The 24,744-nt window shown below is 42.5% G+C and overlaps 2 protein-coding genes across 3 annotated transcripts; one reads left to right on the top strand and one right to left on the bottom strand.

Moving 5' to 3' along the window:
* Window positions 1–4,736: 4,736 nt before the first annotated feature.
* LOC310773167 (2-oxoglutarate receptor 1-like) lies at window positions 4,737–5,744 on the top strand (the record flags this gene model as incomplete). Its single annotated transcript, XM_083633077.1, has 1 exon — window positions 4,737–5,744. The coding sequence occupies one exon, from the start codon at window positions 4,737–4,739 to the stop codon at window positions 5,742–5,744; it is 1,008 nt and encodes a 335-aa protein (XP_083489203.1).
* A 3,277-nt stretch (window positions 5,745–9,021) lies between these two features.
* LOC310772611 (integral membrane protein 2B-like) lies at window positions 9,022–23,471 on the bottom strand. Of its 2 annotated transcripts, XM_083632454.1 has the most exons (7): window positions 23,335–23,462; window positions 21,391–21,429; window positions 18,706–18,870; window positions 13,662–13,955; window positions 13,035–13,145; window positions 10,903–11,050; window positions 9,022–10,516 (listed from the first exon to the last, which is right to left on the bottom strand). In XM_083632454.1, exons 1-7 carry the CDS (start codon window positions 23,419–23,421, stop codon window positions 10,428–10,430), a joined length of 933 nt encoding a protein of 310 aa, XP_083488580.1. In that variant the 5' UTR covers window positions 23,422–23,462; the 3' UTR covers window positions 9,022–10,427. The 2 variants fall into 2 exon arrangements, with proteins under 2 accessions (XP_083488580.1, XP_083488581.1); XM_083632455.1 differs by lacking the exon at window positions 21,391–21,429 and having other exon boundaries at window positions 23,335–23,471.
* Between the last annotated feature and the right edge of the window lie 1,273 nt (window positions 23,472–24,744).

Here is a 24,744-nt window from a genome sequence, read left to right as displayed (position 1 = left end):
CAATAGCTGGTGATTGAAAGTAAACCCAACTGTATACTGTAGGTGCACTGAAACACAACGGTTAAAGATACCATTCAAGTTCTCCAAGTGACCGAACTAAATCTAAATGTGATTTCAAAGCATAGTTCATAGATACTTAACAATGTTTTCTTTGCTCGATTACTTGTTACATTGACCACATCATAGCTATGTTCATCAGTACGGGGTGGATCTAAAACAGGTATTTCTAAACATTAGACAGAGCTCTTATCGGGGGCCATGACAGGGGGTCTGTGCTGTAACCAGCTGGAGACCACAGACACAGGAGTCTCTCATACCAGCTGGCAGCTGTGCTACTAAAACCACAAGAAAGGAGCATATGCACTAGCTGCACAGGTGTTCCCACACCACATTTACCTAGCATGGTTGATACAGCAGTCAAATCCTAAGACTTGGCACAAAGAAAATACATGTTCTATAGGCTATTCTGTTGAGTTCTATTCATGGATGCAACAGGCATGCACATTTCAAGATCCCAATGTCTACTAAAAATGTGCAGTGGATGTGTGTGATCCTTGATGACTTAGATATTTTAAGAATCAATTAATTTAATGGGAACTCACAGAGCTACGTTGTCCAACAGTGAAGTAATAGGCGACGAAGCCCAACTGGCAAAGGGTGAGGATGCTGACCCACAGCAGGATGAGGCGGCTGAGCAGGCGAGGCTCCTGTGGCATGGTGCTTAGAGCAGCCTGAGCTCGGCCAGCGCAGGGAGACAGGTGCTGAGAGGTGATGATGGCTGTCTGGCCCTGCTGGTTTCCTCTGCTCTGTGTTGGCTTCCTGCATGTGATGAGCACGACTCACGAGCTGGTGTCTGACTGAGCTCTGCTGTGCTTTGAGTCAGAGGGCTGGTACTTTCCTTCCTGTGTGTTACTGATGGAAAATACAGCAGCAGGCAGCTGAGCATGATCTGCACACAGGGGAGAGGCCATCTCCTCCTCCTCCTCCTGAGTCTTGTTCCTCCTTTCTCTACAACTTGTAAACATATGGTACAAGTTGTTGTAGACTACAAATGAGGAACAAGACTCACTACCAGGGAGAAAAGGGAGTGAGACATTTGAGAAGTTTCCTTCTTTATAATGTTTTTCAGAGTGACATTAGAGAGGCATCTATTGTTAAACACTGAAAATCCTTGCCTTGCTCTTATGTTTTTTCCATTTCCATTCCAAATGTGCTGATGTAAAAAAAAAAAAAAAGGAAATAGCCTATCGTGGATGTATGCCTCCACCAACAAGTGAGCAGTCTACATTCATGTCTGTCCAGACTCAGAAGCACAAATTTATTGAAGCCCACAGCACAGTGGTGTGGTCATTCAGCCTTATGCCACTTTAGGCAATGTTTGGGAGTACCTCAACAACACGGCTAATCGTTTTCAACATGGAAAATGGTCCTGCAAAACCACCGACATCCCCCCAACCACTCCCCCTTACCCACCCCTCGAACTCTGACTCTCTACGACCTTCCTATCCATAGCTACGGCCCATTTTCCCTAGCCCCACCCCCTTCCCTCACCACAGCCCTCCCACCACCCACATCCCCCGTAGACATTCCCCTAACCCACCCCTCGAATCCCGACTCTCTAGGACCTTCAGATTCCAAGCTATTCAGCCCCTTTTCACCACGCATGATTTGTTAAGTTAAGTTATCCTGCACTCAATGGCATTTATCCCCATGGGGAAATTCTGCATTTGACCCATCCTCTACCAGGAACCTTCCTAGAACTAGGAGCATGGGCAGCCACAGTGCACCATGAAGCATCAAAGAATGTGATGAAGTTTGATCACACTTTGACTTCCAATCTGTTATGGTGACGATGACATGTTTTTAATGTGCACATAGCTAACTGACAGCGTTTTTGGCAACTCATACATATTTTGGATCTGAAAATGTACGACAATGTGCTAATTGCAATGCTCCCCCCGGGTTTGTTTAATCAGCAACCAAGCTCCATGCCTGAGCCACAGTCATAGTTTGACCAGCCTCTCCCAATGACTCATGGAATAACAAAAATGTCTAAAGAGCATATTCTCCAGAAAAAATAATGGTAAAATAATAAAGGTGCACATGTGAGTTTGACGGAAGAGAAATGATTTCAGCAAGTTTCCTGGATTTGCTTTAACCAATCCTGGGAGAATTGATCTGAGACCTAATCTGTATGCTATTAAAGTGACCCTGGCTCTATGCCAGCTCAATCATGCTACCAGGAACTTAGTGCACATGGTGGAAGATGAAAGCACACACACACACGCACGCACGCACGCACGCACACACACACACACACACACACACACACACACACACACACACACACACACACACACACACACACACACACACACACACACACACACACACACACACCTGGCCTTTCACACTGGGAAATGTTATTTCACCACGAAGGGGAGAGTGGGAGGAGTGACAAAGGAATGGCTGTGAGAAGAGAGATGAAATAATCTGATGAGACACTAAGGTGTTGGAGTGGACACTGACGAGGTGAGAAGACAGATGAGACAATCTGATGAGACACTAAGGTGTTGGAGTGGACACTGACGAGGTGAGAAGACAGATGAGACAATCTGATGAGACACTAAGGTGTTGGAGTGGACACTGACGAGGTGAGAAGACAGATGAGACAATCTGATGAGACACTAAGGTGTTGGAGTGGACACTGACGAGGTGAGAAGACAGATGAGACAATCTGATGAGACACTAAGGTGTTGGAGTGGACACTGACGAGGTGAGAAGACAGATGAGACAATCTGATGAGACACTAAGGTGTTGGAGTGGACACTGACGAGGTGAGAAGACAGATGAGACAATCTGATGAGACACTAAGGTGTTGGAGTGGTCACTGACGAGGTGAGAAGACAAATGAGACAATCTGATGAGACACTAAGGTGTTGGAGTGGACCCTGACGAGGAGGCTGTAACTAGAAAAATACTGCATTTATGAGTCAACTTCTGAGTTTTTATATACAGTAATTGAACATTGAGTAGGATATTAAGAAATTAGCTTTTACATAGATTTTTTAAAAACTAAATGTATGATTCATTTAATAATGAGCCCCTAAAGCCACATGCTGGACACATGTTTTTAAATCTTTAGCTTTCTTGTTAGTACGAGAAAGTATTGCGTGCGCACGTGAAAGTATTGTGTGCGCACGCTAAACTATCTCGTGAGTACGAGATATGGCCGGCCGAGTTGTAATATATTGTCATGTCATGGTGTCTTTGTGTTATAGAGACCCGCAGGAATGAGTCCGGAAAACACTCTTCACTGTTTTCGCCTATGGGATTTTTGAATGGGTTTTTGGCGCGATGCTTCAAATAAGGTCTGTGGTTAACGCAAGGTTATTCAAATGCGAACCAGTGTTCAGCAGGATAATCTTCACACATGAGGACCACTTTTATGAGTTTTTAAGCTTTTACGTGCCGTTAAAAGGGTGGCTAGCTAGCAAACGGCTAAATGAGACTACACTGTTGAGTCGACGGGGATATTATACGTCAATATACTTAGTTGGTTTACTCTTGGTGACTTTAATTTCCTCGTATGTGATACCATTATGACTAGATTAGTTCTGTTGGCCAAAGCCAAGTTGTCTCACTTGGTGGGGACTTAGTTCCCCCACACACCTCTGGGGACATGAGTTAATTTCTCTGTGCTGTTGGAACCAAACTCTGTGTATTGTCCATTGTTGATGTTTGTGTATCTGTGTTACTGACACTATATGTAAGCAGGTGGTCCTCATGTGTGAAGATTATCCAGCTGAACACTGGTTCGCGTTTGATTAAGCTTGCGTTGCCCAGAGACCTTATTTGAAGCGCCAAAAGCCCATTCAAAAATCCCATAAGCAGAAACAGTGAAGAACCATGAAGTCTGGGACTTCCGCGTTCGACTACAAAAATACGTCATCCCTGCAGCTCTATTTATAAACTGGAGTAAGTGAAGTCAACAGCAAGTGGCTTGTGATTTCCCCCTAAAGGGGGCGGGGCCATGTTACCATTATGATGTATAGAGTGAAATGACGTAGGAGTAGGAGTAATGAAAGAAGTGATGATTTCTCTTGGTTTTTGTTGTCACATTTTTGCACATTTATTCACTTGAATCAGAAATTGGAAAAATAAAGTGATGGACAAACCATCCAGGTCTAAATTGAAGGGAACCTAACCTACGCATGGTGTGAAGATTTGTGAGTGTGTCTTCACATGTCTGTCTTTGTTTAGGTTTGTCTGCCTTGGACAAGATTAGAATTCCACACAGTTTTTCATTTAGTTTGTAAAATTGTTTTTCGTACCCAGAGATGGGGACTTGGACTTGCAGAAGTTGGACTCGAGTCGCACAGACAGTGATTTGAGACTTGACTTGAGACTCCTCAAAAGACTTGAGACTCGACTTGGACTCTGGATTTGCCATTAACATTAAGAAAATGTCTATTAATAATAATGTCAACAAATCAATGCCTATACTGTATGCTAATAGATAAAGGAGTAAGGATAAAACTGTACATGCTTTTGAATTCCTTAGTTTTAGCTACGTGGTCTAAGCAGACCGGATGGTATCCAGCAGATGATAGAACACTCATCCATAAGAGACTTGACTTTTACTTGTGACCAAAGACTTGAGACTTGATTTGGACTTACAAACTTACTTTGAGTGAGCGTCTCTGTTCATATATACCCCACCACAGAACTCCGCGATGGCCAGCACCCTCTACTATGGCAACGATCACAACTGCACCACCGTGGACCGTCTGATGAAACGCTACTACCTGCCTGTGGCCTACAGCGTCATCTTCGTCGTGGGGTTGATAGGCAACGTGACGTCTCTCTGCATTTACCTGACGAAGCTGCGCCCCTGGAAGAGCAGCAGCGTCATCATGGTCAACCTGGCGCTGACTGACCTCCTCTACATCCTCAGCATGCCCTTCTTTGTCTACTACTACACCAACGGCGACTCCTGGACGCTCGGCGACTTCATGTGCCGCTTCGTGCGCTTCGGCTTTCATTTCAACCTTTACGGGAGCATTCTGTTCCTGACCTGCATGGCCGTTTTCCGCTACGTGGTCGTGGTCAAGCCGCTGTGGGCACCGCAGGTGGAGCGGAAGAGCTGGGGCATTGCGGCGTGCGCGGCCGTCTGGGTGATCGCCACTGCCGAGATCACGCCCATGTTGACCATGATCACCTTGGACAAAGTCGACAACAAGACATACTGCCTCGACTTTGCCAGCACCACGCCCTCCCACGTGGTGTGGTGGTATGGCTGGCTGCTCACCGCGCTCGGGTTTCTGCTGCCCCTAGTGGTGGTGTTCCTGTGTTACATCGGCATCATGAGGCAGCTGGCGAAAGGACCATACACAAACAGTCCCAGCCGGACCCGGGCACGCCGCGTGACCGTGCTGATCCTCGTGGTGTTTGTGGTGTGTTTCCTGCCGTATCACATCCTGCGCGTGTTGCGGATAAACACGCGGATGAAGCCGGAGACTCCGTGCATGCTGGAGCGCGGAGTGCACGCGGCATACATAATCTCCAGGCCGCTGGCCGGACTCAACACCTTCTTTAACCTGGCTCTGTACACTCTGTCGGGGGACAAATTTCGGCAGGCTTTCCTCAGCACCTTCTACTTGGAAGGCTGGCTGTCCAAGGCCAGGTCGCTCCTCAACCTGGTCATCATAAGCAAGGCTGGCAGTGACATGGCCTCACAATAAGTGACCAGATTTCTGAATTGAAAATCGTGAACATTTCCAGCTGATATAAATGTTGTAGGCTACTGTATGAAACTATGGTGCAGGCCGACTGAGCCCACTAGAGCCTCTGAAAGACAGTAATGTCAGCCACCACAGACGAGGAGTAGAAAAGCGGGGACATTTTCGGTCATTTTCGGAGCTGCCACCAAAAATGACAGGTCACCAAAAATGGGGACTGTCTCTGGACATCTGGTCACCTTATCTCACAATAAATCTATAATAATAATCCGAGGACTGAGAATAACCAGTTAATTGGCAGTAATCTGATTTACGTGTTTACATTTAGTAAATAGCGGGAACTCACCTCAAAGTCCATGAGTGGACATTGAGATTGGGCCATGCACCATCCACTGAATAAAACGGATGATTCAGCAAAAAAAAAACACTAGGTGTGTTTATCAGATTTCTCATAATCCGATAATGGCCTTTTTAGCATACATGGGCAAAATGCGGCCCCAGGGCCGGACCCGGCCCATGGACCATCTCAATCTGGCCCCCAACGTCCTCATAGGAAAACAAACTAACCCACAAAAGGTCAATAAAAGACAGCATTACATCAACTAGTGCAGTGTCCAGTGTTTTACTCTGGGAACCCTACTTACACAGGATGCGGGTTCCCGGAAGTGGTGTTGCCCTAGGCCTAGAGGATATTATTTATTATGGTTACATGCTGCCACTCCGACGTGCTGCCACTCCGACGTTCTGCCACTCCGAAATTTCGGCACTCAGAAAGGGATCATGTCTCTGTTCCCCGGGTTCTATATTCCCCGTTTTTCACGCCAAACCTAACCTCCCCCCATGCCTAAACCTAACCTCCCCCAGACCCTAACCCAAAACCTAACCTCTCCCACCCCCACGCCTAAACCTAAGGTCGGCATTGTGGCTTCTAAGGTGAACGACCGCCAGTCCGAATAATGGAAGTTAACGTTCGGAGTGGCAGGGCTTCGGAAAGGCAGTCAGTAGCCATTTATTATTTATAGAGGATATATATATTATTTACTCATTATAGCCTACCATTATAGCCACATAAAAATCTCTTGATCTAAAATCTCACTTAACTAAGATCACTGATTATTTCTCCTTGATTTTATTCATGACTGACTCGAATATTAATGCTGCTTATTCAGCTTACAAATACATGTTCTCTCCACCTTTCATACGGCCCTCTCTCTCGTGTTTACTTAACACCCCCCCCCATTCAATCTCAAGGACTCGATGTTGACTTAGTTAACGACCCTGTGTTTACTTTCTCACCTCCTGTCAACAACCCTACACCCAGATCAGTTGGAGCTTGAAGGAGCGCAGAACTGAACACAAATGCTCAAATATCGAACGTGTTTCGCATCCGAATCGCACAGAAACAGGGCACTGCACTCCGTCAGGTCGCCATCAGCGCACTCCCCGAGATTCAAGTCGATCCAACCAACAGTTCTCGAGATACGCGAAGGACAGAGAGAGAGACAGAGAGACAGACAGACAGACCCTATCGTCATTATAGTATAGATAGATAGATGTCTAGTCCTTTTCACGACTGTACTAGAGCATAGTGACAACACAGTCGTGAAAATGACTAGATTTTGTCCAGATTCCATGATTGTCTGTATTGCAGGGAGACAGATAAACTATGATCACAACAGTCGTACTTCTACACTCTATTTGTGTTAACTTCATGTAAAGGAAATAATGCTGAAGTTTAACAATTCACTGTTTTGCTGACATCTGTTGGTCCCTGGACCCCATGTTCAGAAAAAAATTGCTTTTCCTTTTTAATACAAAGTTTAGGTTTTGAAGTATCCATTCCACATCAAATACAGACGTTTTTGGATCAGTAAATACTGTAGGTGTGTTTTGTGAAATAAAAATGCTCCTCTAAAGTGTGTTTTCGAGCGGCTAGTAGCCTATTCATTTGCATGCTGCCGTACATATACAGCAGCGCCAGCGCACTAAGAGCAGTACCAGAGGATTTGGATTTGATACTAGCCTACATAACACAGAATTTACTAGCTACATTTTTCACGGTTCAGTTTATGCTCATATAACACTCCCGGAACAAATTGTGCCTGTCAACAGAGAGACATCCTCTAAGGAAGCTGTAATGTTTTTAGTCATACTCAGAAGGCTGCAAACTGGACACCATATGTTGTTTTACTGCTTCTTTGCCTTACATTTCCTGGTTCATGGTTGAGCTCACATTTCAAAACAATTACTCAGTGGTGTCACATCACAAGGGTTTGAACTTCACCTTTGAGTACATCAACATAGGCCATTTTAGTGGTTGCTGTTAGCCAAAGCACTATATGCACCAAAATCACCTGCGTCAGATGTTATCACTCGATTGAGTGGCCGTTATCTGTTATCATCCTCATATGGGTTAGAAGGGGCCTGCTACAGCTGTAGATTCTGTAGAAAAGTTACATAAAGGACTCAATCTCCCACAATCCTCCACCCACTTGACCTTGCTTCCCCTCATTCAAAGACACTTTGGCTGGATTGGTTTCCAATCCAGTCCCTTGATTGTTTCAACCCAGCTCAGCAAGTTGTATGACAAGGCACTCCCCAGTTTGACTGAAGCAAGGATAACAAGGCTAATGTTAGGCTTCCAAAGCAACACAGAAATACTGTGAGAGCTAGCTCCAACTAATGCTAATGCAAATGGAATTACTTATAGAGGCAGTAATCAGCCTAAATCAGAGGTTTTCAAAGTGGGAGGCAGGCCTCCAAACAACATATTTGTTGTTTTGAAGAAGAAGAAAAGTCTTCAGTTAGGAACTTCACTATCCACTTCACTAGACCCGGGTTCAATTCCCGGTAGCAGTATATACTTCCAGCTTGGTCAGATGTTCCTACAGACACAATTGGCCATGTCTGCGGGTGGGAAGCCGGTGGTGTAGGAGTCCTGGTCACTGCACTAGCACCTCCTTTGGTCGGGGTGCCTGTTCAGGGGGAGGGGAACTGGTCGTGGGAATAGCATGATCCTCCTACGCTACGTCCTGCTGGTGAAACCCATGGGAAAAGAAGTGGCTGGTGACTGCACATGTATTGGAGGAAGCATGTGCTAGTCTACAACTCTCCCCAAATCGGCAGAGGGGGTGGAGCAATGACCGGGACAGAAGGGGAAATTGGCCAAGTACAATTGGGGAAATACTTTTTCTTTGGTACAAATTCTGGTGTTATATGGTTATAGTCATGTTATGTAGGCTATGTTGAAAATGTATAAAAAAAATAAACAAATAAAATCCCAAATTAAAACTTTATTTACAAAACATTACAAATGCCACATCTACAAAACTCTAATAAACAACTGTGTCAGTAGCAACATAATGATTGATTTTATTTATGGATATAGCAGAACAAAATCCAAGGGATAGACATGTAAAAGCGTGAACACTTATTTCCAACATTGTCCCTCATAATGTCAAAATCAATTATCAAATAAAATAGAGTATAACATTTGTGAACAAATCACTACACAAATTCCAATAAAAACAAAATGGTGTCTGTGGCATGATATGTGGGGCAAGAAACCTGAGAATTAAGCTTTTAAACTAAAACTGTTATTCCATAAAAACACTCGAACGACAATGCTAAAATGAAACAAAAATAAAAGGTCCTTTCCTTGGTCCTCAGGATTCACGGTTCCCTGGAATCAACGTTGTGTTTAACAGTCCATAATTTGTTGCACTGTGTTGCACAGTTACAAGTTTAATTGCATAAGTATCATATTTGTAAAATCGAGAACAAATACAATACAATTATTAAGATTTATTGGTGCCGTATTCTGTTGGTCCTATACTGTATATTGGAGCTGCATACAAGTTCCTGTGCTGGAACTGAAATATGGCTTGCAGTGCATGAGTTATAACAGATACAAAACAATAATAATAATAATAAAAAATCCTATACTAAGAATGCATATCCTCACTTGCGCACAGAACATTGCAACTATATGTAATACATCGAAACACAGTGTAATTTTCTAGGCTTCAGTGGTAAAATACTTGAAGGTGTTTATAGCAGTAGGCTACACCCCAGATAGAAAATATCCAGGCAGAGATAGTTCTTGGTTTGACAGAAGCCTGTCTGATGTACTGTATCATCAACTGCTGAATCTTTTCAGTCCATCTATATTTATAGATGTTGAAAGTAAAAAATTATTAATTAAAATAATTTGCTCGTTTCCAGGAATATGGAAACTGCTCAAAAAGTGCAAAAGTAATACATTACAAAATGACAGTAACACTCACTTTACTAACTGTTGCGAGGAATAAGACTTAATAAGCTACTAAGTGATACAGAACACTAAACCAAGACAAGAACAATACAAATCCAGTCAAATAAATTTGTTTAAGGGAAAAAAAGTATTGCATTTATAAATGGAATATGTGTAGGAACCCTGTTATTAGCTGTGCCAGTGCATTTCAACAGTGCCCCTCTCAAACAGTTTTTAACAAATTTTTGTCCCATTGATCTGCCAGCTTCACCTTCCAAAACCCCAATCACACAAATGATTTCCCGATGATGAAAAGCCTCCCAGTCAGTCATAAATCAGGCTTACTGAAGACTTGAATTATTTCTTTCAAAAAATGTTACACATTGAAATGTGTAAATCACCTCTGATTTAAAAGGAAAGTCCGATCCACCCGTTTAAGGCTTGCAGATCTGAGTCTCCACCATAAACTTGTTCTCGAAGTGACGGATCTTGCGGCAGTTGAGGGCCTCGCGCTTCTGTATGCCTGGAAAGCAGAGAGTTACTGTGATTAAGATGGATAAATAAACTTCTAAGACCCATTACTGTCAGGGTTGAGACCTTGAAATCAGTGTCAGATGATAGTGTTTTCAGTAGGCTAACATGACACTAACAGTATTATACATTTTATATACTTGCACACTTTACATTTCTGAGAAAAAGCACACTTTTTTAAATATTATTACATTATCCGTCAAAATTATTACATCATCAGTAAGGGTTCGATAGATAAAGGTAAAAATTTTAGACTCAAACATGGTATTATATCTAAAGAAGAATACAAATTTGGAGGGATAATTTGGGGATATTTTATGGCCAACTGATGCAACCTAGACATAAAACAAACAGCAGGCCTTGAGCCTCAGTACTGACCGAAATCATGGGCCCTGCGCTCCAGCATGTAGGCATCGCGGCCGCGGCACAGGTTGGTGATGAAGTTACCGAGCTGCTCCACGTCGTCGACGTCGACCTGCTCGCCCACAATCATCTGCTCATGGACCTGAGCCAAGTAGGTGCTCACCTGCAGAGGGAGAGGGAAAAGACATAACGATTAGCCAATCAGCGTCAATAAACAGCGCAATGGGCGGGACTAATGGTGTTGTCAAGCAGTTGTCAAGTGTGCCGAGGAGTAATAACAATGGCAGCCACAGCCATAGATGAGATAGATGCTGCTATCCAGGCTGTTTAAAATCCATTTAAAAGTACCCTCTTACTTTGAAATCCAAACAGCAGTCTGCTTTGAAGGCATTTATCCAAAGGGGAGATTTTTTGTGTGTGAGTGTTCTCCCGCCTGGATTAACTAATGTTAGATTCAGGCGGATACATTGGTCTCTTGTGATTGGTTAAGGAAATGGGGGAAACCTCAAGACTAGAAGATGGAAATGGAGTGTAACAAGTTGACAATTCAGTCTGATATCAGGCTAGCCACATTATGAAACAATAAATGAAAACGCATTCATTGACAATGTGCAACAGAACTACAAGGTAGCATCATCATCAGCCTAATAAACCAATCAATACTTCAATAAATGCACATAGAAATCGGGAAATAAATACACTAACAAATAATCCTCTGTGAAAATGTTGGTACACGAGTTGCCGACTTGAATCGGTTGCCAAACGACTCATATATGCAGAAACATGGCGGACAAGAGTGGATCTTTTGTTGACGGTAAGAAACCTTTTGTGTAATTGGTGTATTTTGCATCAACTATTTGTTCACATGTCTGTAATATGTGGTGTAATATGTAGTGAAATATGGTATTACCATTAGTTGCTGTCCTCGTAGAGTGACCTAGATTAGTTACAAAAGTTATCTATTACGTGATGATGTCCATGTTTTGGCGCTGGTTGCTATGGTTTCCATATTCTGATCATTGCAACACTACAAGCACATGAACACCTGGACGTCGGAAGAACGACTGGCCAACTCGGAAAATCTAACTATCCGAGCAGCACATGAACGCACGATTATAGTCCATGTCTTGTTTTGGATGTGCATACTCTACACCCTGTATTTACATAGACACATTTCCACTAAAAAGGGGGGAGGTCACCCGACACTGGACAAACAATTTTGGAGGCGATCGGAGCAACGGTGCATCTTGCAACTCCGGACAGACAGAAAGACAGAGAGACAGACACCCAGACAGACAGACACGCCTCCAATTATAGTAGTGGGATTCGACAAATTTAGAATGTTTTAAGATGTATGAGGACTATACTTTGAATAATTTGTGTGATTTTTCCCACAAAAAAGGTGCACATAATGCATGAAGGCTGGGAGAGCGATAGACAAGAGAGACAGACGTTACATCATTTTTGTCGTGCATTAAAACTAAAGTAAGTTGCCTGCTTTGAAAATATAAGGAGTAGAAAATATATTTGTGTTAAAATGTAGGGAGTAAAAGTAAAATGAAAAATAAATACTCAGTAAAGTACAGATACCTGAAAATCCTACTTAAGTACAGTAATAGAATATTTGTAGTTAGGTTAGTTACTTCCCATCTCTGCCTAACGGCTAGCAGCCAGCCAAAAACAATACAGTTGATTGTTTTCTGTAAATGTTCACATGCTACACAGCTATGCTACAGACAACAAAGTTTGGTCTTCCACATTCAGTTGGCGGGGCTGCACTGTAAATTAAAATTAAATTAAAAGTGTTACTTTGTGATGTCACAAAATCACGTTAGTCAAAACGGCTCGTTTGGAGGCACTTTTTCCTTACATGGCTGGTGTGACTTTATTTGGGGACCATGTGTTTTGAGACTTCCATGATGTTTCTATAGCACGCCCACATCCTTTATAATCAAAGAAGCAAATACATCTTGTTTTACACAGGATGGGACCTTTAATAGGTGTAAATCGCTTGACAATTCTTGCATATAGTACCTGTAAGTGTTTCTGTAACTTGTAAGTTATTGTTAATGTAGTTTTCCCATCCAAGCTTTGACCTTGGTGCTCTGACTGTTCAACTGACGGGTCTGGAAGGAGGATTACAGTACCTTGATGTTCATGAGCATGTCCTGCAGCTCTGTGGGCGGCATGGTGATGGAGGTGTTGAGTGGGCTGATGTAGCATTGGTCCAGGGTTAAATCCAGGTAGGCAGTCAGGCTCTGGGGTTAAAAACACAAGTGAAGTTAAAAACATCTCGATTTGTTATTTATTTGCACACAATAAAAACAGAAACGGATCAAAATAAATGCAAACGGGAAAATAATGTGCAGGTAGTGACAGTAAACGTATTCAGGGTCTCTACCTCAGAAAACCAAATAATAGCAATAATCTGTACAAAAAGCATAGAATACAACAGAAACAAGAAGGAAAGAAGAGAACAAATAGACTAGAAAAGAAAATCAACAGTACTTGGGTTTGAATATTTCACTCAGTATGAGCAGCTGTAGTGTTGGAACAGATTATGGATTATTATGGCAGCTACAGATTATGGATGTAAGGCTGTCATACTGAATGAAAAAAAAGAAACAAGTCCCCCCCCCCCCCCCCCCCCACACACACACACTTGACCTCCATGGCCTCTGCACCTGCCATCCTGCATTTGGTCATTTCCAGGTGCTAGGGGTTAATGAGGGCATCCCAACATGGAGCCAGTCAGTGGCGTCTGCTCCCCTCACCATGGTAAAGTCGTGGACGATGTTGGCGGGATCGCTGTCGGAGAGCTTGGACACGTTGATGAACTCCACCTCCTCCTCCTCCAGCACCCGGACGCTCTCCTGGATGTGGCCGAGCCGCGCCGCCGCACCGCCCCCGTGGAGGTAGTCGTCCGGGTAGACGACGTCCTCCGCCTCCTCCAGCGAGTAGTCGTCATAGCTAATGAAGCATTCCCATTCATACCACCGTGGCCCGTCATCCTCGGAGGGGGAGACTGTTACAGGGGACAGAACGGCACTCTGCATCCTCCACTGGATCTGGGTTGAAAAACATTGGATTAGTTGATCAAACCCGTTGACCTAACCCTAAACCAGTGGGCAAGCCCACCCCCTTTCCCCTGAAGATGCGGAGGTCTTTGTTTAAGCTGTAATTCCTCGAATGGCCACTTGAGGCAGGACTCAGAATCCCATCGTTCCTGTTAAAATGCCCCACTTTGTAACAGTAATTAAACATCTTTACAGCCTGGCCCTTAACACGATTTTGGTCTATACAGCTAATTTAATATTTTCATAACAACTGTATATAACTTGGCCGTTTGGAGTAAAATAGATGATAGAAAAGGGGGTGATTGACAGATCGCCTGTCTAGTGATCGGGCAGCTTGCCGATCATGGACCAATAGCAGGCGGAGCTGCGGCTCTGGGAAACTCCCATCTCACATGAGGTGCGGAAGGACTCAACCCATTTCCTCCCACTCTTCTGACAAAAAATAAAGATGGTGACGGCCAATGTTTCAACTCCAAACGGGAGACCAAGATACCTCTGTCCATATTATTTAGGTCAGTACCCTAAACCCTAATAATCGGTGAATCGTTTACTCATTATAGCATAAAAATAACATTTGCTCATTCTAACTTCAGAGTTTTCAGATTTTCTATCATTATATAATGAACGTTTTTGGGTTTTTTGGCTGCTGGTCAGACTAAGTAAGACATTGTAAGACTCACTTTGGGCTCTGTCTTTACATTTTCCAATACTTTATAGACTAATTGATTAATCAATGGATCAAAGAAAAAATAAGAATAATCGCTAGTTGACAATAGACAGGGACATAATTATGGTTTTGGCAAGGATGTATACTGTATGTCGTGATAAGAGATAGATGGTAAATGGTAAATTGAGTGTATTTATAGAGCCCATTTTATATAGTCTATCGACTACCCAAAGCGCTTTTACATGAATAACTCACATTCACCCATTCACACACCGACGGCATCTGCAGCCATGCAAGCCGCTAACTGCTCGTCGTTTAATCTAACTTTGAAGCGGAAAGTCAAAGTCGAAGTGTGCAATAAAGTCATTAAATTTCTAATTCTACTAGCAGCAGCTTTAAATACAGGTTTGCTCTGACATTTTCAATCCATTACAAATTTCAAGATATGGATAAAAGAAATTCATATGCCAATAGAGTTGGTCGATATGGTTGAAAAATCAATCCATTAATTTTTTATTATATCAATATGCATCACAATATAATATATATATAATATTGCTCACCTCATATATGCAAAATCACATGTTAAATAATATAATTAAAGTTAATCTCATTGAACCAAATGGTAATGTTAGGTGTGATGTCAAACACAACTGAAATTTTTAAATAACTACGCACGCTTGATGCCTACGGCCTGTGGGTAAAACGGCATAGCTGTGGCCGAACACAGAACTTGAAACAGACAAACAAAGTCCACATACCCAATTGTATAATAATGTATAGATTTTCCTTAAAGGGGGACTGACCCCCCCCAGATTTCTTGCAAAACGGTATTCTACTTGATTTGAAAATTCTGCAGGCAAGATGGCCGCCTATACTCCCTTCTTTAGCTGGCAGAATTCCTCCCCGATAAACTAACATATCTTGGCCAATAAGTATGTAACATACAAAATAAAACAACCCGTAATGTCGTCATTTGATATAGAATGCAGAGGACATGTAACTGTTTAGTTAAACTTACATTCCAGGAATATTGCTATAAAGATAACGTAAATGGCTCGAGACTGTTTCGTCCTGAAACCCACTCGCTTTGCGCCAGAACACAATCGATTTGGGGGTGCAACATGCCAGGATTGGCCAACGCCAACACCAGTGCCCAGAACTGTCAAATCTGGGAGGCCCGCCTCCCAGTATTCTCAGTGTATCCGAGATAGATATCATAGAAAACGTTATGAATATAGCCACTAACGCTGGTGATCCGTATGGAAACAGTGTTACTCGAAATGGTTAAAAGTTCTATCAATTTGGTCATTCAGTGGTGTTTTACTGCCATGTAACATAACTAACTAGCGGCTAATATTAGCCACAGTAGGCGATTACCCATGCATTACCATTGCATGGGGGGAAAAAAACAATTTTTCACATGAGTAGGGCATGCGCAAATACCACCGAGACGTCACGATGTACCAAATCTCCCATTCATTTGAGGGCACAAAGAAAAGGAGGTTTGAACCCATAGAGGGAACTTATGCTGCTGAAAATGATACAAATGGTACAATGGTAACAGTTTGGTCTCAAATGTGGAAATTTTGACCAGAATTCTTCACACAAAGTCATATATAGGTTAAAAGCTGAAAAAAAGTGTTTTGGGGTAAGTTACACTTTAAAATGTTTCAAACCTATTGCAACTATTTTGATAATTGATTAATCGGTTTGAGTTTTTTTTAAATCTCTGATTCCAGCTTCTTGAATGTGAATATTTTCTGGTTTATTTACTCCTCTATAACAACCTCTATGTCAAACTGAATATCTTTGGGTTGTCGACTAATCAATACATTTGAGGACGTCATCTTTGGCTTTGGGAAACACTGATCATCATTTTTCACCATTTCTGAAATTCTATAGATCAAACAACTAATCAATCGAGAAAATAATCACTAGCCCTACTTGTTATCAGTTGAGACAGTAGAATTGTGTGTCACAATCCTATAATATAATTGCCTAGGTGGACGGGCGGGCGGCGGGTGAATTCACTGTACATCCTTGTATTTATTATATTAATCTGTGGTGATAAGCCATTTACCGATACCCCAGAAAATCTCCCTCTTTTACGGCAGGTTCACACACACGCCTAGAGCGACGCTTTAAGCTATGCCTAGGCATATAGGCATTGCTTCATGCACGCTAGGCGCCTATTTGCATTCACACAGGACGCCACACTGAAGCCCCGCTCTGCGCTACGCTGATCACATGAGCAGCGGTTTTTTACACTTTTCAGATCTGATTTATAGCATGGGTGAGTCCTCTTTTTTATTGCAATGTGCAAGTGACGATGTCTGTCTATTTCCTGGCCGGCTGTAATTGTTATTTTCCCTCGGGTAATCATGTGACTATGAGTCATCAACACCATGAGTGATACATGCATTGAGACAGGGGGGGTATATATACATCTGACAGAAAAGACGTTAACTCATTGAGTGCCAGCCACTTTTGGAGAACGGACGCTCCCAGTGCCAGAGTTTCAGAGCGTTTTCAGTGATTTCTCGAGGCCCACAGAATATTGTGTGATATTACACCGAATATCACTGATGTAAACACCGAACACGCACAAAGAACGATGACACTCTCTTCTATCATCTGCAAAAAAAAGTTTATTGATCCCATTTTCCGTTCTTTAGTTATGAGCCGGAGAAGATAGGCTGTTTTGAGCAAAAAGACACTTTTCAAATTAGAAGCTGAGTTATTCCGCCTTTTGTGAAATGCAGCATTTCAAGCACATTCACTGAGTCTGAAGATAATATTTTCTGATGTAGTGACGTGGTGTAGTTGTGTGGTGCCTGCGTGCCCCACCCCCCTCTCCCCCCCTCAGCTGCAAACTCCTCCCCACACTAACACACAGCCTACACACGCACCCAGTCTGCTCCGTTTTTTTGCGCCGGCTCCCAGCGCGACACGGAAATGCCAAACCGGACTGCAGGGAAAGGTTTGGCCCTTTGGCGTCGGGGGCTGCCTTTCTGGCAGCTAATCGTGTGAAGAAACTATGCAGACAGACAGACAGAGGCAGAGGAGCTCAGTTGTGTGCGCGGATTGACTGCTGTTCGCAGCCAACATAAGCTGCAGTCAGAGCCATCTATATGGCTCTGGCTGCAGCATGAGCGGTTTCTCTTTGATCACGGGGTTTTTCCTGCTGTTTTCCAGACCTTCCTCTAATCTGGAGAGCACTGTCGCCACCTAATGGATCTGTAAAATAGGTTATAGACCTCCAATAGCTACAATATTTGTACAGGAGATGTATCGGGCATTGATCCACGTCCCACCGTCAAAAAACGCAATTGACGACAATCGTCGTCATTGGCACTCTACGTTACTAAAGCAATTGACGACGATTGTCGTCATTGGCACTCAATGAGTTAATAGAGGAACACATGAAGGACAGCTCTCCTACTATGCACTCGTTAATTCGCGCTCCACCCTCCCTTTTGGGCAAACTCGGTAGAAAATATGGCCCAAGTCCGTCAGAAACAACAGCCAGCTTGACAGTTCAGCGCGCCTAGACGCTGAAAAATAGAACAGACGCCTAAACGATAAATGCAGCGCAGCGCGAGCGTGGCTTCAGCGCAGCGTGGCAGCGGCATGTGTGAACGCTCTCATCTGTTAACAAGGACGCCTAAATTTTATGCGCTGCTTAGGCGCTGCTTAAAGCGTCGCTCAAGGCGTGTGTGTGAATACGCCGTTACACAGCCCAATGTTGGCAGGTATGACTTCAAACTCGGGGAGTGCGCTTAGTGAGACCTGACGGAGCTCACTGCCGAATTTCATGGAATTCGGAATAGTGCCACCTACTGGCAACACACAAAGCGGTTTATCTCGAGAACCATTCCTCCAATAGACTTCAAACTGGGGCAGTTCACTGCTGGGAACCGCTCAGAAGACACACAGACCTGAGACCTTACACACAGTCCCAGCAAACTAGATTTGAAGGCAGCGTAGTGGCCTGAGAATCTAGTATCACAAAACCACCATGTCATGACAATATGAGTCCACTGAAAGACGATAAATGGTAATATTGAATACCCCATCCCCGACCGCATGATCATCAATCATGGGTAGGGTATTGTAGTTGTAGATATAGGCTCCGCCCAAAATGGCCAGCAGTATCAGGATGGAGAGCCCCAGACACACACATCGACATGGAACCCTGGACTGCCCCCGCAGAGCCTGCTGCCCGACCTCCACATCCTGCAACACACACACCCACACACGTCAAAACATACATTTAAAGTGCTTCTAAATGACTTGGAAGCAAGCTTATCTGGCTGTAGATGTTTTGATTGTTGATTGTTACATTTCTGATTCTGTAATTTGTCATGTGTTTTTGTTTTTAAATTGTTCTATGTCTGCAACTGTATAATTGTGCTGCTGCCTGTCTTGGGCAGGACACTCTTTTAAAAGAGATTTTTAATCTCAATGAATGAGTCTCATTTCCTGCTTAAATAAAGGTAAAAAAAAGAACACGCAAAAATCTCTAAAGTCAAACGAATGATGATTTAGACAAAAAGTTGATTAGCATTTAACACTCACATGTATGCTAAAAATAAACAGTTTTAATTCTGGCTAAACACATTGGCTAAGAGCCCCCTGCATCCTTTCTCTCTGTCTCTTGTCAGGTTTGACCTTTCACCTTGGACTCCTAACGAGCTCATCCTGTTTTTACACTGCTGCTTTTCAGACGCAGCAAAAAATAACTGGAAGTGAAACTGCTGCCACTGCCTTAACTGCCACCCCCCCCTCCTTTCAACTTAAACTGCAATATTGACAAAATCATCAAATATCACAATGTTTTAGATTGAATACCTCGATGTTGATAATGTGATGATATTTTAGGATGAGTATTGGTGTTCATAAGATACTTGAAAATTAGTAATGGTCATGAGCAGAGGCGGGGACCAGAGACTCGAGTCACATGACTTGTAGTCGGACTGGAGTGGAGACAGAGACCTCACTCCAGTCTGAATGCATGAGAATGTCATTTAGCACGCTCAGAACAGTCAGTGCTACGCTGCCTGCTGCCCAAAAGCAGAGAACTGAAAATCTATACTCAAGAAAAAGTACAATTACTCCCATAAAAGATGCTTCAAGTAAAAGTGAAAATATTAGTACAACTAAAAAAAAATAACTTTGTTAAAAAATTACTCAAAGTAGAAGTTACTTTCTATCTTAATATTTTTAGAGAGTGCAAAAATAAATGAAAGGAAAAAACAGCACTTTTTAAAAAATGACGTAGAGCAGGTAGGCTAATAAAACAAATAAGCATAGCCTATATACAATTGAGATATGACAATATCCCACTCTCTCCTTCTATTCCTCTCTAGCTCACCTAGCCTTATCTTTCTCCATTTCTGGTCATGTAATGTAGTGAAGTAAAAAGTAAAAAGTAGATTCCTGGCTCAAAATCTTTAAAAATAGTAAAAGTACAGCTTAAAAAGGAACATGGAAGTACTGAAAACTTTAGCACCCACACTATTATACATCTAAGTTTTGACCTGAGACCAATTTTTCTCAAATCTTGGAAATAAGAAGAGAGAGTCTCACTCTGAAATTATTGCAGTTTGTTGGATCAAGGCCTGGTTTCCTAAGAAGAGGCTGAACACATGCTAACTAAATTAAAATGGTCAGGGACACAACCGGAAAGAAGTGATTCATTCATTATTGCCAGGAAGACAGGAACCAACAGTTCCTAGGAACTATTACCCAACAGTTACATGTAACTGCATGCAACACAACTGTTAAGACCTTCAGGGAGACTGGTGTATAAAATACCCCAAAGCCATAATTGAGTAAAAGTACAGATATCTTCCCAGAAAAAGACTTTGGTTAAAGTCAAAGTCACCTGTTTTACTTGAGCAAAAGTAGCTCATATTTTCTGCACTTAAGTATCAAAAGTAATTTTCTGATATTAAATGTACTCAAGTATTGAAAGTAAAAGTACAAATGCTGTTAATAAAAAGCAAGTAAAAGACATTCCTGGGCTTGAGTGGAAATCTTCTTCCTCTTCTTGAGTTTTATAGCAGGTGCCAAACAATGTTACAGCCACCAACTAGAATGGAGTGTGGATTGTGATTAACATAACTTGCAAAATAGGAGCACTGATTGGCCAAACCTGCTTGCTTGCAGGCTACCAAATTTCTTATGATTTCAGTATAGAGCAGAAGAGCGAAGGCGCTGCATGGATCTGACGGCTCATCCGACAGGTGCTCATTAGTGGTGCAGGTAATGGTATTAAACAAACACAATCCAGGAGGTCTTGCTTGATGTCAGTCCCCAGGTTTTGATGCAGACTACCATGGAATAAAACTAAGGCAGTCTGTCTTCAAGTGAAAAAAGATATATTTAATTATTTATTGGGCACAAGGCAAATAAACAGACCAACGCGTATAGACCTACTAGGTCTTCATCGGGGTCTGGTCAACTCAACACATAATCAGTTTGGAATATACCAGCTGTTGTGGCCCTCCACCCAGCATGAAGCCTTAAGGCCAAAAGATGGCGCCAAAGAGCATGGGTTATAGGTTACATGGGTTTTTCCATGGTAGTCTGCATCAAAACCTGGGGACTGACATCAAGCAAGACCTCCTGGATTCTGTTTGTTTTCTTATTATTTTACTTTGTAACTAAGATGCTTGGGGGAAATGAAGTAAAAGTGTCAATTTTATAGCCTATGGGAAATGTAGTGGAGTAAAAGTGAAACTTGTGACCTACCCCTTCCACCCCCTTACTTCTTTGGTAAGAGCAAGGAACCTATAAAAGAAGGAAGAGTCATTAAATCATATACCAACGTTTAATGCTCTGCTTGGGCCCAGACTTGAAGCCTATGGGAGATGCATGGAGAAGCACACTAAAAGCCAAAAATACCTACGTCGTATGAGCTTTGATGAGGAAATGTCTCTACCAAATGAAAGAACACATCTCAGAGAATAGGCTACTGACTGTTTTCCCCTGAAGCAAAATTTCTGGTCGGGCATTGTTATGCCTGATGACGTTTAGTTATTGTCATTTAGTTATTATATTATATTTGTAAAGGTATTTTGGTGATATTCGTTTGGTACTCTGGTATTCTGTTGGGCAGTGTGGATAGTTCTTCCTGTTTGGGCTGCGGTGCAATGTTTTGCTAGGGCATTTCCGCATTGGGGCTTCCTTATCTTGGCACATTGGAGCATGCTCTCATTGCTAGGCTGGCTGTGATTGGTTCGTGGAGAGCAAAGTGATTCTACATTGTATGGGGGCTGTTGCTGATGGTGGCTGAGTGGAGATCAAGCCACTGGTCTACAGTGGCAATAGAGTGGAGGCAACAGGGGCTCCACGCTCATCCGCATGTCTGCTCATTCAACAACTCTTACGTTTGATGTAGTTTCTGTTTGGTTTTGTGTTAAGGTCATTGTAATGTGTGTCTTTATGTGTTAAGTGTCACATATTGTTAAGAACAAAGAAAGGACTTTGTAAAAAAAAATATTTTGTTTTTTAAATCACAAAGTAAACTATTTTTGTACATTTCATCTTGGTTTCCATGTAAATTCCTTGTTGCTTCCTAAACCCTAGACTTGGGTCATAACAGGCATCAAAGCCCTCGCCGTACACGGGGTAGGGCTACACCATGGCTGGCAGCGTGCACCTCCCTCCTCATCAAAGCTCATACCATAGTGTTTTAGTGTGCTTCTCCACAATCTGAGAACCCAGAAGCCTCCCATGGGCCCTTTTCACAGCAGGCATTTTGAGGTGTAAAGTAGGAAGTAAAAAGCAGGTGTAACCAATAACATTAACGAGGGCCCTGGCACTGGAACACCGAAAAGGAAAGGACTTTACTTGACATCTTGTATAGACTTGTATGGACACTTGTATGGACTTTACATTGTGATTTTACATAGACATTATCCCACGGACACAACCCACCTCCCCCCGGCCATTATACATCACTTAAGGACTTAATGGACATATTACATGGACATTTACATGGACTACTCCACTATATGTCACTTTAAAAATTACACTTTATAATTTATATTTTATCATTTGAAGATTGTCTTTCTGTCTGCTCCATAGTTTTGCTATTGCTGTGATCGCTGCGCTGCATAGCCTACTGCTCCACAAAGACAAATTCCTTGTTTGTAACATGTTTACTCACTATGGCTATTAAAAATAATCTTGAATCTTGAATGGAACCATCATTAATGGTACTGGTTACACCTGAGCATTATGACTCTTCCTTCTTGTATAGGTTCCTTGGGGCATCGAGTTTGATTTTATAAGTTTAATCTTCAATACATTCAATCATTCCACACATAATTCAAAAACAATTTAAATTTAGTCGTCTGCTGCTGCAAGAGATATCATCAGGTTCAATTACACAAACACAACATCTCAAGTCAAGACTTTACCTTTTCAAGTCAACAAAGTACAAGTCAAAGTCAAGTCTGAACTTGTCACCAGAAGAACCCAGTCAAGTCTCAATTCTCTCTTCATGCATCAAGTCTCAAGCATTTAAAATTGTAACTCGAGTCTGTCATTTGATCATTTTCATGCCAAAACATGACACGACAAAAACAAGACATGCAAAAAATGTTTCGTCTCTCTCTCTCTCTCTTACTCGTTTCTCTCTCTCTTACTCGTTTATTATTAAATCATAAGTACAAGTTTTAATGAACTCACCGTCTCTTCTGAAATCAAAGCCTCATCTGGATGGGGTTTGTTGGGCTCTTTTTGCGCCAAAGCAGAGGTGTATGTGATTTTAACCATGCTGACGGCTGGAAATCGTTAATATTTCCTTTTGTCTCTGATTCCAGCGGTGACGCAGATGATATAAACACAAACCAGACCACGTGGGGGGATCACGTGATCACGTCGAAGACTGGTGCTGCTTTCACGAGCTGTAGGAAATGTAATAATTTTCGACTACTAAATGTGATCTAACAGGCTATGATCAGCATGGTGATCAGCCTGAACCAGAGCCATGTGGGCCTACAGTATATAGAATCTCTAAATTCTCTGGCCTGAACAAGAGTAGTGCTACCTTCACGTGCATTTGGAAATAAATAGCAGAAGTTTGAGTTGTTCTTACGTGAACACGAAGTTGTGAATGAGATGATCTTGAACAGTATCCTACAGCTGCTTTTGTGTAGGCCTACTGTTGGAAATATTGAGATTACAATTTGAGTTGGAGCCACTGACCTAAAAATTGTAGCTAAATATGATTAGCCTGAAGAAGAGTAATGTTGGCTTCAAGCGCTGTAGGAAATTTCGGAAATATGAGTTGAGCGCACATGAACGGCTCAACAAAGTACTATGATCTGATAAGCAGTAATACTATGATGCCTTCAAGTGCAGTCTGAAATATCTCGCATGGCTCAACAAAGGAGTCAGTTGCAGGTGTAGCCCTACTCAGCCGGCTCAGCTCAGGTCGGTGGGTTGGTTTGGGGTCCTGAGAAAACAAATTGAGGGCAAGTCATCTTCTCCCTGCATTAATGTGCTATTGGATATTGGAAAAACAAAGCTTCTGCACACGCAGGCTTATTACATGTTTGTGCTCAGCCATTTGTACACTGCTGCTGCACAACTTGCCCTGACTGCATGCACCTTATATGACAAGTGGTGCTATTTTATTTATTCTATTCTATTTCTATTCTAGTGTGTTTTTCACGATTTGACTTATGCCTTATTTACTGTGATTTACTGTAGCCTACTTGCACTGACCTGTAATGGAGCCCCCTAGCTTAAAGTGTAACTAAGCCCCAAAACACTTTTTTTCAGCTTTTAACCAATATGACTTTAATTGGGATGGTGTGTGTGGTCTCATGATGAACCAAAGACTATGGGATTTCAAGATAACTCCCCTACTCCCCCTGTACCCTTTGCCGGCTCCTCTCAACTTCAAGCCTATAAAAGCCATTATAATCATTAATAGAAATAAAAGGAAGGAAATGGCATTGTGTTGCTGTAAATCCAGGGCAATTTTACGACTAAACTAAACCGGGAGAGGGTCAGCGACTGTTTCTATTCAATCCATTTCTAGTCCTGACTCAGCGGGTGGTTTGCGTATTGAAAAACTAGTGAGCAAGTGAA

The sequence above is a fragment of the Poromitra crassiceps genome (assembly GCF_964638095.1).
Source record: "Poromitra crassiceps genome assembly, chromosome: 3".
Classification (NCBI taxonomy): domain Eukaryota; kingdom Metazoa; phylum Chordata; class Actinopteri; order Beryciformes; family Melamphaidae; genus Poromitra; species Poromitra crassiceps.
This window is presented reverse-complemented; position numbering and strand designations above follow the sequence as displayed.

Bases quoted from the DNA above. Each gene is read 5' to 3' on its own strand.
- LOC310772611 (XM_083632454.1), bottom strand. From the start codon at position 23,421: ATGGTTAAAATCACATACACCTCTGCTTTGGCGCAAAAAGAGCCCAAC. The intron at 13,146-13,661 runs GTGAGGGGAGCA...TTTTAACCCCAG, and splicing joins TCGTCCACGACTTTACCATG to AGCCTGACTGCCTACCTGGA. The intron at 10,517-10,902 runs GTCAGTACTGAG...TCTGCTTTCCAG, and splicing joins GCGCAGGGCCCATGATTTCG to GCATACAGAAGCGCGAGGCC.